This window comes from Canis lupus, chromosome 19 (assembly GCF_048164855.1).
Source record: "Canis lupus baileyi chromosome 19, mCanLup2.hap1, whole genome shotgun sequence".
NCBI classification, from domain to species: Eukaryota; Metazoa; Chordata; class Mammalia; order Carnivora; family Canidae; genus Canis; species Canis lupus.
The window spans coordinates 42,878,437-42,895,268 of record NC_132856.1 but is presented as its reverse complement, the minus strand read 5'-3'; the positions used below and the strand labels follow the sequence as shown (position 1 = coordinate 42,895,268).

Sequence of the window (16,832 nt, the reverse complement as noted above, 5' to 3'; positions counted from 1 at the left end):
AAAACAATAGAAAAGGCAGGAACCTGATGATATACTTGAGCAGTGAAAAGAATGCTGGGAGACATCTAAGTGGCTTAGTTGGTTAAGTGTCTGGCTTCGGCTCAAGGGTCCTGGGATCGAGGCCCCGTGTCAGGCTCGCTGCTGAGCCAGAAGTCTTCTCCTTCTCCTTCTACTTCTCCCCATCCTACTTGTGCATTTGCACTCTCTCTCAAATAAATAAACAGAATCTTAAAAAATGGAACTGCCAATCTAAAAACAGCCAGTTGAACAAAAACCCAGTGTCCTTTTGGTTTGATCTATTGCTAGTTAGATTTTCTGTTCTTTATAGACAAAAGCATTCCTAGTAGATTTCACAGTAAACTAACTCATTTAGGTCTAATGTAGATCTCAAATGCACATTCTAACCACAAATACTAAGTAGTGTCAGTCTTCACTTTACCCAATGATTTTTCTATGACAAAAGACAAATGGTCCTTCTTCAGAAATTGCAAATAATTATGGAACCCAATATTCTCTATTTCTTACTCTCTAGGATAGAAATAATTGCTAAGATCTACCTGTGTAAGTATTTGCAATAATCTCCAAAGACATGAAGAAATCCAAAAAGCATTCAACAAGCTGAATGACAGGTATCTTGAACTGTCACTGGTTTACCACAGTGTTCTGCATTCAAGAACAAAATAGTTATTTTCAGGGACAGAGGTCTTTATCTACCTCTCTGGGATCCTTTTGAGAAATATGGAGGTTGTAGACTCAAATGCATACACGCACTAGAGAATGCAATGAAGATGACTGAGGTGGGCTAAGTTGAAAGAAAACTGTAATCAGAAGAAACATTCCACTTCAAAGGAACATCTGCTACTACAGGTCAGCCAATTATTGCTACATGGGAATTAGGTGCCACAATTGCCAGATCTTCCAATTTTGGAGTAAAAATCAGAAATCTAGATTACTCTTACAAAGCTCTAGTATTTGTTTCATAGTGGCAAAGATTTAAAATAAAACAATCCAACCTGGGCCAAAAACACACATATCCAGTCTTGATCTTCCCTACTGATAGCCAGTACATCACTTCAAGGTATGATATTTAAATAATGATGGTTCAAAAAAATTCTATTGAAACTCAATACATGGTTCAAAAAACTTTAGGACTAATTTCCAAGATGTATTTCAAATGTGAGTCACCCAAACTAAGTACCCATCTCCTGTGTGGATATAGGGTCTCCGCTATCAATGTGCTTACCTCCAGGAGCAGGAGGGTCTCCTGTTCAGTCCATTCTCTTCCGGCACTAGCACCTTTACTCTGAAAAAACAAAACCAGAAGTTAGGTACTCATTCCAGAAGGCTGAATATAGCTTGGCAGGAGTCCCTTCAAAGTATGGGGGGCTATTTTGTGCAAACCATCAAATAAATCCCTGAGCAACAGGAATAGAACACTTAAGGACTCTCAACTTCCAACAGAAAGGCAGACCCATTTCAACAGTTTCTTGCTCTATCAAGGACTTACAGACCATTTAGATATATTATTTCTATTGTTTTGACTTTTGAAGATATATTTTAATGCATACCACGAATTGGCTATATTATAAACATAATGCAAGTATCTGGTATGACTTGAAGGAAGTACTTTTTCCAAGATTCAAAGACAAACTGTACTACACATAAATTATTCTGAAGGATTCTTTGTTCCAATTGCAACAAGTTCATATTCTCATTTTTAACACCTCTTGATTAAAATAATCACCAAACGATTCCTTAAACTTCAAATCCCTCTTCCCATAAGATTCTCTTTTAATTGACAGTTCACGTGAGCACAGAAGTAAAAGAAAGCCAACTTTGTGTTATATAAAAATTAGGATTTATCAATTGATTCACACTTCTTGAGTTGTAAGCCCTGCTCCATTCATAGACTGGCAAAGGACTGGATGTGTGGTATACCTGATATTATTCTAACATATCCCTTCTCTGAAAACTATTTGGGAAGATTACAATTTAATAAGTGAGAGTATTTCTATACTCTGTGATTTCCTTGTGACAATAAAGCTGCTCAAATTATTCAATGCCGCCTTTCTGCATAACTGTGCTACATACCGTGGGTAAAAATTAAATTGTAATTTGCTAGGTTTCCATGGTATTCAATACATATCATTCTGAAATTTTTGCAAAAAATGTATTAAAAATAACTAGTCCTTTAAATAGAGAATAAAGAGGAATCTAAGCATTGTAGAATTCAAGTCTTACAGCATGACTCTGTGAGAAGAAAAAATGCAAGTAGCTGTAATTCATAATACATTGTTCAGATTCTTTTTTTTTAATGAGATTTTATTTATTTATTCATGAGAGAGACAGAGAGAGAGAGAGGCAGAGACACAGGCAGAGGAAGAAGCAGGCTCCCTGCAAGGAGCCCAATGTGCGAATCAATCCCGGGACTCCAGGATCATGCACTTAACCCAAGGCAGGCACTAAAACTCTGAGCCACCCAGGGATCCCCATTGTTCAGATTACTTAAGGATTACTTTGTAATGATAAATGTTCATCTATTAATCAACCAACCTCAGAAGTGACAGTCAAGCAGATCTGGAGCTCCAAGAGGAACATATTTCATTAACATTTCACCCAAATTCTAAAGAAAACAAATTTGAATACAGGGAAGATCTGAATAGAACCTAAATGTGATGGTATTTATTGGGTAGGTGCGCAGCAAGCATTTCTCCACTTCTCAGCCACAAAGTGTAGTTTTCCCTCTCGATAAAAACTGACTCTGGGAAGAGTATATAATCTCAACAGGGCCCATGAGACGTTTGTGGCCGTTTCTGGAGAATTTTAGAAATTGGTTCTTTTCTATCTATTGAGGTAGAATGTATGTATAATACCCAAATTTTAGGTGTACAGTTAAATACAATTTCATATATACACCCATGTAACAACCACTCAAATCAACATCCAAGGAGTCTCTCCTTTAAACTACAAGTTGACAGAAACTCACAGAAGTACACATTATTCTCAATTCTATAATCACAGGTTAGTTTTTCTTGGATCTGAACTTTATAAAACCATTCAGTGTGTAGTCTGTGGGTCTGGCTTAATATTATATCAGTGACATTCAACCACATTATTCTTAAGAATAAAATTATTTTCATTTCTGTGTTAATATCACATTGTTTGAATAAACCACAATTTACCCATTATTGCTTGATCACTGTTTACAGCTTTTGGCTATCTTAGATAAGGCTGCTAAGGACATCCATGCACATTTTTTAATATATTTATTCTTTTTTAAACTCATTTATCTTATTTATTTAGCCACGAGCTTGGTGACTGGGTATACGTATATTTAGCTATAATAGTGTTCCCTCCACTTTCATTTCCTAGAAGAGTTTATATAGGTTGGTATTATTTATTCCTTAAATGTTTGGTACAAAAGCATCAGAATCATTTGGGCCTACAGTTTTGTTTTCAGGAAGGTGTTTCACTACATACAGATATAATAGATACAAGGCTATTAAGTGCATTAGTTTCCTGTGGCTACTATAATCAAATTATCAACAAACTTAATGGCCTAAAATAACAAAAATTCATTCTCTCACAGCTGAGGACGCTAGAAGTTCAAATCAACACAACTGAGAAAAAAGTCAAGGTGTTAGCAGGGCCACACTCCCTGTGGATGCTCTCAGAGAATTCATTCTATACTTCTCCCGCTTTCTAATGGCTGCTGCAAACTCGTTGGTTTGTAGCCACCTCATTTGAACCTGTGCACCCAAGATCATACTGCCCTTTCCTCTTCTGTCTGCAAATAATCTCTCAGGGTTCATCTCTTATAAGAATACATGTCATGAGGGTACCTGGGTGACTCAGTTAAGTCTCTGACTCTCAACTTTAGCTCAGGTTATGATGACCTTAGGGTTGTGAGATCAAGTTCTGAGTCAGGCTCCATGATGGATGAGGAATCTGCTTAAGATTCTCTTTCTCCCAGGACGCTTGGGTGGCTCAGTGGTTAAGCACCTGCCTTCGGCTCAGGGCATGATCCCGGGGTCCCGTGATCAAGAAGAACCGCATCGGGCTCCCTGCATGGAGCCTGTTTCTCCCTCTGCCTGTGTGTCTGCCTGTCTCTCATGAATAAATAAATAAAATCTTTAAAAAAAAATTTCTCTCGTTTCTTTTGTGATCTTTGTGTCTTTTCTTCTTGACCACTCTAGAGACTTATCAAATTTATTGATCCTTTCAAATAACCATCTTCTTATTTCATTAATTTTCTATTGTTTTTCTGTTTTTGGTTTTTAGCTTAATTCTGTTGTGATCGGGATCCCTTGGGTTGGCTCAGCGGTTTAGCGACTGCCTTTGGCCCAGAGCGTGATCCTGGGGTTCTGGGATCGAGTCCTACATCAGGCTCCCTGCGTGGGACCTGCTTCTCCCTCTCCATCTCTGCCTCAATCTCTCTCTGTCTCTCATGAATAAATAAAATTTTTTAAAAAATTCTGTTGTGATCACTCAACCACATTTATATCACATGTATGAAATCATACAACCATATTTTACAGTAACACTCCTTTAAAATTTCTTGAGACTCATTTTATGGCTTAGTATTGAAGATATCTTGGTGAGTGTTCCCCAAGAACTTTAAAGGAATGTGTTTTAAGGGCGCTGGAGTGGCTCAGTTGGTTAAGCATCAGCCTTCACAGCTCAGGTCATGATCTTGGGTCCTCAGTGGGGAGTCTGCTTTTCCCTCTCCCTGCGCACCCCCCCCCCACCACACTCTCTCAAATAAATAAAATCTTTAAAAAAAAATGTGTTTTTACTGTTATTTTGCATACAGCCTTCTACATACCAAATAGGTCATATTGGTTTACAGTGCTGGTCTAAGTCTTATCTTACTTTCAATCTACCTATTCTACCAATTACTGAGAAGGCACTGCTGAAATTTCCAACTATAATTGTGTGTCTGCCTATTGTTCCTTTCTATCAGTTTTTGCTTTATATATTTTGAAGTTTTTAAATTAACTGTATACATATTTAAGAAAATTATGTCCTTTTGATTAACTCCTTTATTATATTGAAAGGTGAATGTTTAATTCTGGTAAAATAACCTGTCCTTTAACCCTAAAGCCTAATTTGTGCTAACTTTTGCAATATTAACAGAACGACCCTGGTGTTCTTTGATTAATGTTTAGAAGGTATGCCTTTTCTCATTCTTTTTATGTTTCAAGTGGAGTTCTTGTAGACAATGTATGCTTGTACTTAGTTTTTTATGCAATTTGACAATCTCTGCTGCTTAACAGGAATATTAGAACTACTTACATTTAAGGTTATTACTAGCCCTGGGGCCATATGTACACCTACCATATTGCTATTTTCTACTCAGCACATCTATCCCCCCTGTCTTTCTTCTTCATTCTCTCTTATGGAGTAAAGTTTTTTGGAGTGTTATTATTTTTATCTCCATTATTAATTTATTAGTTACAGATCTTTAAACACCCTATGCTTTATAATATTCATCTCTAACTTGTCCTGGTATATCTTCAAACACTACTTTACACATGGCATCTAGTAGAAGAACTTTAATACAGTATACTTCCAATTCCCCCTCCTATACCTTGAGCCATGTTTGTTCTTTAACATTTATATGTTGTAAACCTAAAGATATATTGTTACCATTTTTAGTTCGAAAAGTTTATTTATTTATTTTTTTTTTACTACGAATTAGGAGAAAACCTCTTTTTCGCTGACTGAAGTGTTGACCTCTTCTGGCACTTTCACATGGATCCAGTCCTCTTCCAAAATGCTTTGCAAAGTATTACATAGTTTAACCTGAATCAGCATTTTTATCACATTTCTAAATGATATCAGGACTTTTAAGTCCATGTAATTGTCTTCTTTCTGCCACTTTGGTCATTTCTCTAAGGTATAACCCCCCAAAACAATCACCGTTTAAACAGTCCATATTCCTTTATATTTAATCATACTTTCATTCTTTCCCCTGGACCTATTCCTTCCTAGTCATGTGCATCCATCAGGGATCAAAGTCCTTCATCCTGAAAAACCTCCCTCAGTTTTCCTACACTGTGTACTAGTAATGCCCTCATTCCTTTATCAATGTCTTTATTGCCTTTCACTTTTGAAAGGTACTTCTACTGCATACAGAACTCCAGAACAGCTTCATTTTCAGCGTTTTTAAAGGTTATTATGCTGTTCTCTGGCTTCTGGTGTTTCTGTTGAAAAGTCAGACATCAGTTTTATGACTGTTCCTTTGAATTTAATGTGTTCTCCAACTTGCTCACTGCCTCAAAATGTGGCTGTTTTTAAGATTCGGTTTTTAAGATAAGTTTAAGCATGATATGACTGAACATGGTTTCCTCTGTATCCAACTTTGGATCTGTTCAGACTCTCTTATGAGTTGGTATCTTTTTTTTTTTTTAATCAAAAATGTTCAGCCATTACATCTTCAAATACACTTCTGCTTCATTCTTTCTCTTCTTACAGGTGTCTAATGATAAACACGCGTCCCTTGCATTCTGTTTTCTGTCCTCCTCCCTCACCCAGCTGGCTCTACTACCCAGTCTGAGCTTATTTATTTATTTATTAGAAAGATTTTTATTTATTTATTAATGTAGACACACAGAGAGAGGCAGAGACATTGGCAGAGGGAAAAGCAGGCTCCATGCAGGAAGCCCGATGTGGGACTCAATCCCGGATCCAGCATCACGCCCTGAGCCAAAAGCAGACATTCAACTGCTGAGCCACCCAGGCACCCCCAGTCTGAGCTCATTTAATCCTGTCTTCTGTTGTGCTCAACCTGCTGCTAAAATCACCCAATGAGTTAATTTCGGGTGTATTTTTTTAATTATCCAATATTCATTTGATTCTTTGTATAGATTCCAATTATGCTGAAATTCTCCACTTTTTCTCATTTTATTTAACATATTAATCAGAGTTAGTTTAAAATACCTACCATTCTAACCATACAGAAAAAATGGTAAATGACTTGTTTTATAAAATGCCAACAGAGTAAGTAGAATGTGTACCCTTTTACATTATAGACAGTTAAGTTTCTTATGAAAAATGACACTTCTTAGGACAAAGAAGAGGACATGCTGGATTGCAGCCCAGTTGTTTCTAGAAAAAAGTCCTTACCTTTGCTAAGGTTTTCTTGGAGTAAATGTCAGTGCGAAGACCAAAGTTCTGCAAATCAATTGGTTTCTCCTTGTTCTTCTCAGGAAAATTTAACATCTGCTGAGCAGCAGGGACCTAGGAGTTGGACAAATGATAGATGGCTGTATTAACCTCTACAAAGTAAGGGGGGATAGAAGGTTTTACAGTACTGTTTAATACTGACATGTAAGGAGATTTTATTAAAAAAATAAATATCCAAACCTTTGCCCTACACTTCCAACATTGCAACATACTATATAAGCAACATTTTTCTGCCTCTCTTAAATCCCAGAGAAAACAGTAAACAGATTTTCTTTAATATGCTCTACCATTTCATGTAAAGAACAATTCTTGCCCTAGACTCATGCTACTCTAACTTAAGGCTATATAAAATCTGGTTAACATACTAATCTTTTCAAGAATGTATGTGTGTGGATATCCACTTTCCAAAAGTTAGGAAAGGGAAGAAGTTTCACACATCAGTGTATAATCAGTGTAATAATAATGCCTGATACTAGTTTTTTAGTGTAATAATTACTAATACTAAAACTATAATATTAATGTAATAATTAAGTTACCTGAGGTGATCGAAGATGTAGAGGCACAAGCCCAGAGGGGGTATCAGCTAACACATTAAAATGAGGAGTAGGAGGAGGTCCCATTGCCATGGGTCGACTTTCTGGATCCACTTGGTAATTAACAAGCCCCCACTGCTCTAAAAAGGCATGAACCCTGGAAGAGTAAAGCTCATAAAGTTAAAATCTAGGGAATGTATCTCATTTCCTTCATAACCATTATCGCATTTCATTAAAAAATAAAAACAACAAAACAAGTAAATGTTCTCTGCAGGCTATGAACCATCATAAAGTTAATTAACAATTTTGGTTTGTTGTATGAGGGACAATTTCTGTAAATTCAAAATAATATTGACAGCAAAGCGGGATCCCTGGGTGGCGCAGCGGTTTGGCGCCTGCCTTTGGCCCAGGGCGCCATCCTGGAGACCCAGGATCGAATCCCACATCGGGCTCCCGGTGCATGGAGCCTGCTTCTCCCTCTGCCTATGTCTCTGCCTCTCTCTCTCTCTCTGTGACTATCATAAATAAATAAAAATTAAAAAAAAAAAATATTGACAGCAAAGCACCCCAAAACCCAGTACAAAGCCTAATTATTTCAATCACAGAAATCAGAGAACAAATGTTCATTGAAGTCCATGGTGAAAGAACTCACACACAGACCAAATTCAAACAGAAGATTCACATGTGATTTGCTTCTTTAGATAGATCTACTGTACAGAGCTTATCCACTCTCCATCCCTGGTCGTTTTAGGATTTCATTATAAAACAAAAGATGTCAGTTATAAAAATCTTAAAATGAGGAGAAAATGCCACGGTATTAAATATACAACTAAATAAAAGATATTTGATTAAGGTATTTTATTAAGAAAGAAAAGATCTTGTTTCATCAAACATTAAACAGCAATGCATCAGTAACCACCTAAAGTGAAGTGTCTGAGAAAAAGTCAGGCATCTTTACCTCATCACAGCACACACGTCTCCAGTCAAGTTCCTCCGACAAGCAGTGCTGGTTAAATACTCTTGTGGGTTTAGGCGATATGTGTCAATCATAAAATTTCGATATGCCAAGTATCTAAAAAGCAGAGGCAAAATTCATAAGGCAGACACACATCCTTTCAGAAATAACAACTCACAGAGCCCAAAATTATCATATTCCAACCAAATCCACCAAAAAGTCAATATTCCAACCAACAATAGTATTGACTATTTACAGTCATGAATGTAACTAAGGATAAAAACCCCTAATATGCAAAAGAAAACCCACTATTATTTAAAAACAATAAATAAAATGGAGTAAAATCTGATGAAGTTAAAGTAACACAGGGCGCCTGGCTGGCTTAGTTGATAGAGCATGTGACTCTTGATCTTGGGGAGGGGAGTTCAAGACCCACAATGGGTAGAGTTCGCTTAAAAATGATGATGATAATAGTAATGTGAACATAAATACAAAAGTGGTCACAGTGGTGAATGGATAAATCCTTAGTTCCCTGCTGAATTTGCAAATAACACCTGGTCACTTAGGCTGTCTCCCAACTACTGTGTATCCTACCATAATTCATTTAAATCTCACAATTTCTTCATAAAGTAGGGTTTACTACTATCATCTCATTTATCAACAAGCAAATTAAAGCACAGAGTGATTAAAAACTGTGTCCTAGACCACAAGGCTAGTAACTATGGAGCTAGAATTCAACATGGTGGAGGGAGATACTCTGGAATCTATGCTCTTAACACATGTTCCATCTCATCTCTATATTCTTCCTAGAGCTACATGTGGGTCAGGTCAGTGGCTATATACCCAGTTAGGCAAGGACTAGAACCCATGAGGGCAAAATCAAAGCTAAGACAAGAACAGATAAAAAAAGAGAGAGAGAGAGAGAGAAACTGATTTTTTGAGTCACAGCAGATTTCACAACATCCCTAAGCATTTCTATGACAAAATATTTAAAACAAGTGAAAAGAAGCTAGAGAGCTAGCAAAAGTTCTCACCACAAAAGTAAAACAAAAATCTAGCAAGTTAAGGGTGACTACATCAGAGTAGAGAAGGTACCCTGCTCAAAAAAGCTCTCGTATATGGACAAGTGGATAAACAAAGATCTAAAGATAAATTTTTAGATTTACGGAAACTAAAATGCTAAATTGTGCTTTTAAACAAGAGACTGCCAAGAACTGGAACTATTTACAAATGGTAGCAATTGCCAAGTTAGCCAAAAGAATATACCATGTCTAACTAGATGAAAAAAAATTATCAGGGTTTCTTATACCAAATCTGTGATTGTGGTTTTAAATGAATCCTTACAGCTTTGTTATAGAAAGGTTGAATTATCTTTGACATCTAATCTTCAAATCTCAAACTATCATGGACAATCTTTTACAAGAAAATATTATTCAATTATTCCAATATGTGTTTTATGTGGACAGTTATCCTTCTCTACCAATTTAAATAAGAGACATCTATTTGTGAAGTCATGTGAGCATAGCAAACAATGAATTAATACTAAAAGGTAATATACAGAAAAGTATTTATAGTATGATATAGGTATGGATTTATTTTCGGGGACAGCGTTTCCAGAAATGTGTTTTTAGTGGTCACTAGGCAAAGGCAAAAATACTTCCTGACAAGATTCTTCCATCCAATACAAGATTCTGTATTTCCAATGCAAAAGCACAACAATGTTTTATGTACTTAGGACCGATTTACAGGCAGCTATGTCATATTTGGCATTCTTTAAATTACTAGTCATTCATCAGGAAAATAAGATAAAGATTCCCACTTTCTCCTAAATTATTATACATAAATATATGTTATCTATAATACATATGTATATATAAAGTAAGGTAAGAACTGTTAGGGAGAAACCTAAACCTGTTTTAGTGAATGCCTGTTACTGAATCCAATCTCAGCTGTTAAAAGCTGACAGGCTTGTAGTTCAAGGTTGTAGGTACAAGATGTGAATGAAGGTAGAAAAAATCCAGAACAATTTCCTTACAGCAAGGAATTCTGTGTGGCTAAGATATGAACACTGTTCTGAATGGAATAACACATTGGCAAACTTCCACACATTAGCAAAAATGAACTAAAAAATATGCTTTAAAAAACCTCTGCCCCCCCCCCAAAAAAAAAAAAAAAAAAAAACCTCTGCCCAACACATTCAAATGAATAAATTTTCTAGACACTGGCCCCATTCTAAAGTAAGTAATAGTATCAGGATTACATCTTCACATTTCACTCACATTTCTGGAGTCTTGGATTTGTTTTTTCCATTGAAAAACTCAGGAAGAGCACGCCGTTCAATCACGTGAATACTGGGGAATGGAAAAAAGTCCTCTTAGAAAAATAAAATCTTGAAATTTGAGCTGTTTAATTTTTAAAGTAAAACTGATAAATCCAAAAACTGAGCATTATTTTTAAAAATTAATTGGCTTGTAAAAGTTCCTATGTATTAACAGGCTATATTAAAGAAAGCTTTCCCTCTCTCACCCTTGATAGTTAATTGTAGTTTTTCTATTCCTGTAACCAAACTCAAAAACTTCTACCAACGCAGTGAAAGTTACAGATTTTATAATGTTCTTGACATAACACATGACAAGCCACAAAATACAAAGAGTTCTTTGGAAATTGGCTGACAGACATCATAGTACTTAGCATGGCAACAAACTGATGAAGTGAACCACTGGTCAAAAGATGATGGCATTTACAATAATCAGTTTCTCAAGCTCTTTTTTTTAAATATTTTATTTATCTATTCATGAGAGACAGAGAGAGAGAGAGGCAGACACAGGCAGAGGGAGAAGCAGGCTTCATACAGGGAGCCCGATGTGGGACTCGATCCCAGGTCTCCGGGATCAGGCCCTGGGCCGAAGGTGGCGCTAAACCCCTGAGCCGCCAGGGCTGCCCTGTTTCTCAAACTCTTAACATCAGTGCGGTCTTTCGCCCAGTCCTCAGAAACTCTGTGCTAAGCTGAATTTTTTTAAAAGATTTCAGCAATCTACTGCGTTTAAAAAAATTATAGAACGGATTTTTAATATTGAGATAAAGACACTGATAATTTTAGGGATGCTTGGTTGGCTCAGCAGTTGAGCATCTGCCTTTTGCTCAGGGCGTGATCCTGGATCGAGTCCCACATAAGGCTCCCTACATGGAGCCTGCTTCTCCTTCTCCCTAGGTCTTTGCCTCTCTCTCTAGGTCTTTCACGAATAAATAAATAAAAATCTTAAAAAAAAAAAAAAGACACTGATAATTTTATAAAATGTTACAATAAGCACTATAGAGATTATGTAAAAATCAGGCCTAATGCACTATACAAATGACCCAACTGTGTATCTATTACAAAGATTTTGACACTAATCAACATTTTTACTGATGACATGTTCCAGTTTCTTAGTGGCTTTCAAGACATGCAACATGTACTGGTTATGCAGGGAAGATCAAATCAATCTGTGAATGTAACCAAAGGCTTTGTCTGGCTGGCTTAGTCAATAGAGTATGTGACTCTAGATCTCAGGATCCTGAGTTCAAGCCCCAAGGTGGGCACAGACTTCACTTAAACAGTGAAAGGGGGGGGGGGGGGGGGTGGCAGCCTGGGTGGCTCAGCAGTTTAGGGCCACCTTCGGCCCAGGGCATGATCCTGGAGACCTGGGATCGAGTCCCACATCAGGTTCCCTGCATGGAGCCTGCTTCTCCCTCTGCCTGTGTCTCTACCTCTCTCTCTCTCATGAATAAATAAATAAAATCTTTAAAAAAAAAAAAAAAAGCATTCACTCTTGCATTATTTGGGAACATTTAAATTGTTTGAGTGGGCTCTGTACTGCCAAATACTACAAATACAATTAACTACCTGAAAGCACCTAGAAAGATAATTTCTAAGACGAATTAATGCTATATAGATATGTGCAATGACTTCCCAAGTTTTACTATAAAAATAGTTGTAAGTAATTAAATATAGAGTTCTAATATACCTCATTGCTTTATTGCTAAAGGTTAGGAAGAGCCAAAAAAAAACACAATTTCTATATTCACCCAAGAACAAAACACACATGAATGTTTAACCCAAAGTGCTTTCTTTTTCTGAAGTGCTTGCAGTTGATTCCTTAGGTTCTAAGAAAGAGTCAGGAAGAATCAGAAAACCTGAGTTCTTCCAACTGTCAACTGCAACTGTGGAACACTTCCACTGATGGGTCTTTATCTACTAAGCAGGGACGTGATTTACATCTCCACTATCCATAAGAGCAAGCTTTGTGACATGCAATGGTTATGATGTAAATGAGTGGTTCTGCAACCTATAAAAACCTAACAAGTTATACACTGTTATGACTGCACTTTTTTAATTTTAAAGGAAAAGTACGCTAGTTTTTCAAGTGTGTCCTTTAAACCATTCTGAATCTGACCATGTAATTACAATTACTAACAGTGAGACTGAGACACATCCACATTTAAAAATACCTTGACACATCAATATAATGAAGACTGGCCTTCAAAAAAGAGCTATATACTTACTCTGAGTCCCATGTTCTATTTATTTGAAACATTTAGAAGTGGCATTCAGAGTTGATCTTAAAAGCATGCAGAGAAGTCTCAATATTAGACTCATATTCTGTGGTTTCAGGGAAAACTTAGGTATTGTTCCAAGGGATTCATCCATCCTATTCTTTTAAATTGGCTTCTAAAGAAGGCATTATTAGTTAAAGAGAGGAATTCTTTTTAAACTTCATTATTATTTTTTAAGATTTTATTTTAAGCAATCTCTACACCCAACGTGGGGTTTGAACTTATAACCCCATGATCAAGAGTCACACACTCCACCAACTGAGCCAGCGAGGTGTCCCTAACATTTTAAAATCATATAACGAAGACCAATATTATGAGTATTTTACTATTAATAAATATTTGCCTATCTGAAATGTCACTGATTCTAAATAAGTTAAGCCTAAACCTACAAAGTTTTACAATCCCTAGGTACAATACAACTTAGTTTCCATCCCTCACCTGTTTTAATATATATATTTTTTAAGATTTTATTTATTTTTTTTTTAATTTTAATTTTTATTTATTTATGATAGTCACACAGAGAGAGGCAGAGACACAGGCAGAGGGAGAAGCAGGCTCCATGCACCAGGAGCCCGATGTGGGATTCAATCCCGGGTCTCCAGGATCACACCCTGGGCCAAAGGCAGGTGCCAAACCGCTGCGCCACCCAGGGATCCCCTAAGATTTTATTTATTGGTTTAGCGCCTGCCTTTGGCCCAGGGCGCGATCCTGGAGACCCAGGATCGAATCCATGGCGGGCTCCCAGTGCATGGAGCTGCTTCTACCTCTGCCTGTGTCTCTGCCTCTCTCTGTCTCTTTCTGTGTGACTATCATAAATAAATAAAAAATTTTTAAAAATTAAAAAAAAAAAAGATTTTATTTATTTATTCATGAGAGAGACAGAGAGAGAGAGAGAGAGAGAGAGAGAGAGAGAGGCAGAGACACAGGCAGAGGGAGAAGCAGGCTCCATGCAGGGAGCCCGACATGGGACTCAATCCCAGGTCTCGAGGATCAGGCCCTGGACTGAAGGTGGCGCTAAACCACTGAGCCACCAGGGCTGCCCCCCTCAACTGCTTTAAAGAACACATTCCAGGGATCCCTGGGTGGCGCAGCGGTTAGCGCCTGCCTTTGGCCCAGGGCGCGGTCCTGGGGACCCGGGATCGAATCCCACGTTGGGCTCCTGGTGCATGGAGCCTGCTTCTCCCTCTGCCTGTGTCTCTGCCTCTCTCTCTCTGTGTGTGACTATCATAATAAATAAAAATTAAAAAAAAAAAAAGACTTAAAAAAAAAAAGAACACATTCCAAAGTAAAAATGAAAATCACTTTCCATTTCTCTTCATCCAATTTGACAATAATTAGTGACATAGGGATTTGGGCAGAAAGACCCAACATAATTTCTGGGAAGTTTTCCCACATCTAAGTACTGTATTTACAGGTATACACGGCCCACTCACCAGTTGTAATCAAACCAAGATGCATAGCTAGGAATAATAATGTGATTGGTCTGCTCTGTCACATTATCTTCTCCAGGGTCAAGTGAGCGACTCTGATCACCTTTGCTAGGATCGTCATCTTCCTACAGAAAAGAAGCCAGAGTTTAGAGAAACAGAGAACTACAGAGACATGTAACAACTTTCAAACTTCTCATATTAGGGCACAAAATGAAGCTACCTGATCCAAATTCAAGGCTCTGAAAAACAAATTTCAAATGAAAATGGCCTTTCACAGTTTTTAAAGTACCTCTATAAGATGTCCAGATGACACAGATTTTATTCCTCTCTTTTACAGATGAGGGAATCAACTCAGAGAAGGCCCAAAATTTTTCCCACAATAGCTTGCTTCTTACTTCCAGTTTTATCGATTTCAAGGGTCACAAATCTAAATGACTAGTTCTCAAGTTATTTATAAGGAAGTGACTTAAGGGCAGCCCCGGTGGCCCAGAGGTTTAGCACCGTCTTCGGCCCGGGGTGTGATCCTGGAGACCTGGGATCAAGTCCCACATCAGGCTCCCTGCATGGAGTCTGCTTCTCCCTCTGCCTGTGTCTCTGCTCCCCTTCCCCCCGCAACCCGGTCTATCCTGAATAAATAAATAAAATCTTTAAAAAAAAAAAAAAGGAGGTGACTTAAGACACTAATAAGGCATAAGCTTTCCCCTACCAAAGACTGATCAGTAACTATCTGCTAGTGGCCATATGCACCGTACCTCTTTCATTCCTCACAATAACAGTTATTATCACCTCTTTAATGGAGAAGTAAATGCTGCACAGAGCTGGGAGGTTCTAAACAAAGCGTAACTCCATAAAGCCCAGTTTGAGGACCTTCAATCACTTTCACTGCTGAAAGTTCTGATTTTTATCAGATTCATTGGAGGTTTTACAAATGATTCCACCTAAAAACCTGGCCTGGCTAATAAAATAATTTAAAAATCACTGCTTTGGGTCAAAACCTAAAAATAGTTCTTATGCTACCAGTAAATACTTTTTTTCCCAGTAAATACTTTTAAATAAGAGCATTATGTAATATATAGTTTATATTCAAATAGATCCAATTAACACAGAAATGCCCTTTATACATTTTCCTCCCTAAACCAGAACCTGATCAAAGAATCCACACATTATATGATACTCACATCTTTTTAGTTTCTTGCCTTCCTTTGAAAGGGGCTACTTTATGACCTTCAAATGTTTCAAAATTCCAGACCAAACGACTTGTGCAATATCTAACAATCTCTATTTATCTTACTCATTCATCATAATTAACTTTTGATCACACATTTTTATCAAGAATACCAGAGGAAATAATTTTTTGACAAATTTTTTCCAATTTTCTACAGTTATATCATTGTATCTATCAACCTTTCATCTATAGTGTTTTACTGTTTGTATTCTTATGAAATTCTTTTCTATTAAGAACCAAATTTTGGGGATCCTTGGGTGGCTCAGCAGTTTAACACCTGCCTTCAGCCCAGAGCCTGATCCTGGAGTCCTGGGATTGAGTCCCACATCGGGCTCCCTGCATGGAGCCTGCTTCTCCTTCTGCCTGTGTCTCTGTCTCTCTCTCGCTCTCTCATGAATAAATAAAATTTTTAAAAATCTAAAAAAAAAGAACTAAATTTTGAATCGTACTCTTTTATACTGGTTCCATGGTTTAATTTCTATCTTTAAGTTAATTCATCGTAAATGTCTTGTGTTACAGTATTTGAAGTGAGGATCTAGTGTTACTGCCTAGAAACTTAGGACAATTAATTTCCTTAAGATTAATGAATATCGAAAAAAATATAATGTATGAAAGCCCCAAGGAAACTCTCGTTGTTACTTAAATGATGTTGAAACAATTCTGAGGACAAGGGTGAGAAATGTTATTTCCCAAAACAGGGGAGCTAGTAAAAGAATATGCTCATGCGTTAATGCATTTTTGAGGTACAGATGTCAGAAACTCAATTAGAACGCAAAAAAAGTTCCTTTATAACCAGGAAGAAACTAGCACTGCAATTATTAAGCCAATAACTTATTATTTAATTATCTGAGTGAGGGCATGCATAGGATGACATCCTGGGACTAGCAGTCAGAGTAACTACTTCTAAC

The 16,832-nt window shown here is 37.2% G+C and overlaps 1 protein-coding gene across 6 annotated transcripts in view; it reads right to left on the bottom strand.

The window, feature by feature from the left end:
* SMARCC1 (SWI/SNF related BAF chromatin remodeling complex subunit C1) overlaps positions 1-16,832 on the bottom strand; it is a 171,253-nt gene that overhangs the window by 74,752 nt on the left and 79,669 nt on the right. For all 6 annotated transcript variants that reach the window (XM_072786413.1, XM_072786412.1, XM_072786414.1 and 3 more), the window contains 6 exons: positions 14,703-14,824; positions 10,956-11,027; positions 8,680-8,793; positions 7,725-7,878; positions 7,129-7,242; positions 1,244-1,303 (listed from right to left, as the gene is read on the bottom strand). In XM_072786413.1, the coding sequence (XP_072642514.1) occupies positions 1,244-1,303; positions 7,129-7,242; positions 7,725-7,878; positions 8,680-8,793; positions 10,956-11,027; positions 14,703-14,824 (636 nt within the window). The remainder of the gene's footprint in view (positions 1-1,243; positions 1,304-7,128; positions 7,243-7,724; positions 7,879-8,679; positions 8,794-10,955; positions 11,028-14,702; positions 14,825-16,832) is intronic.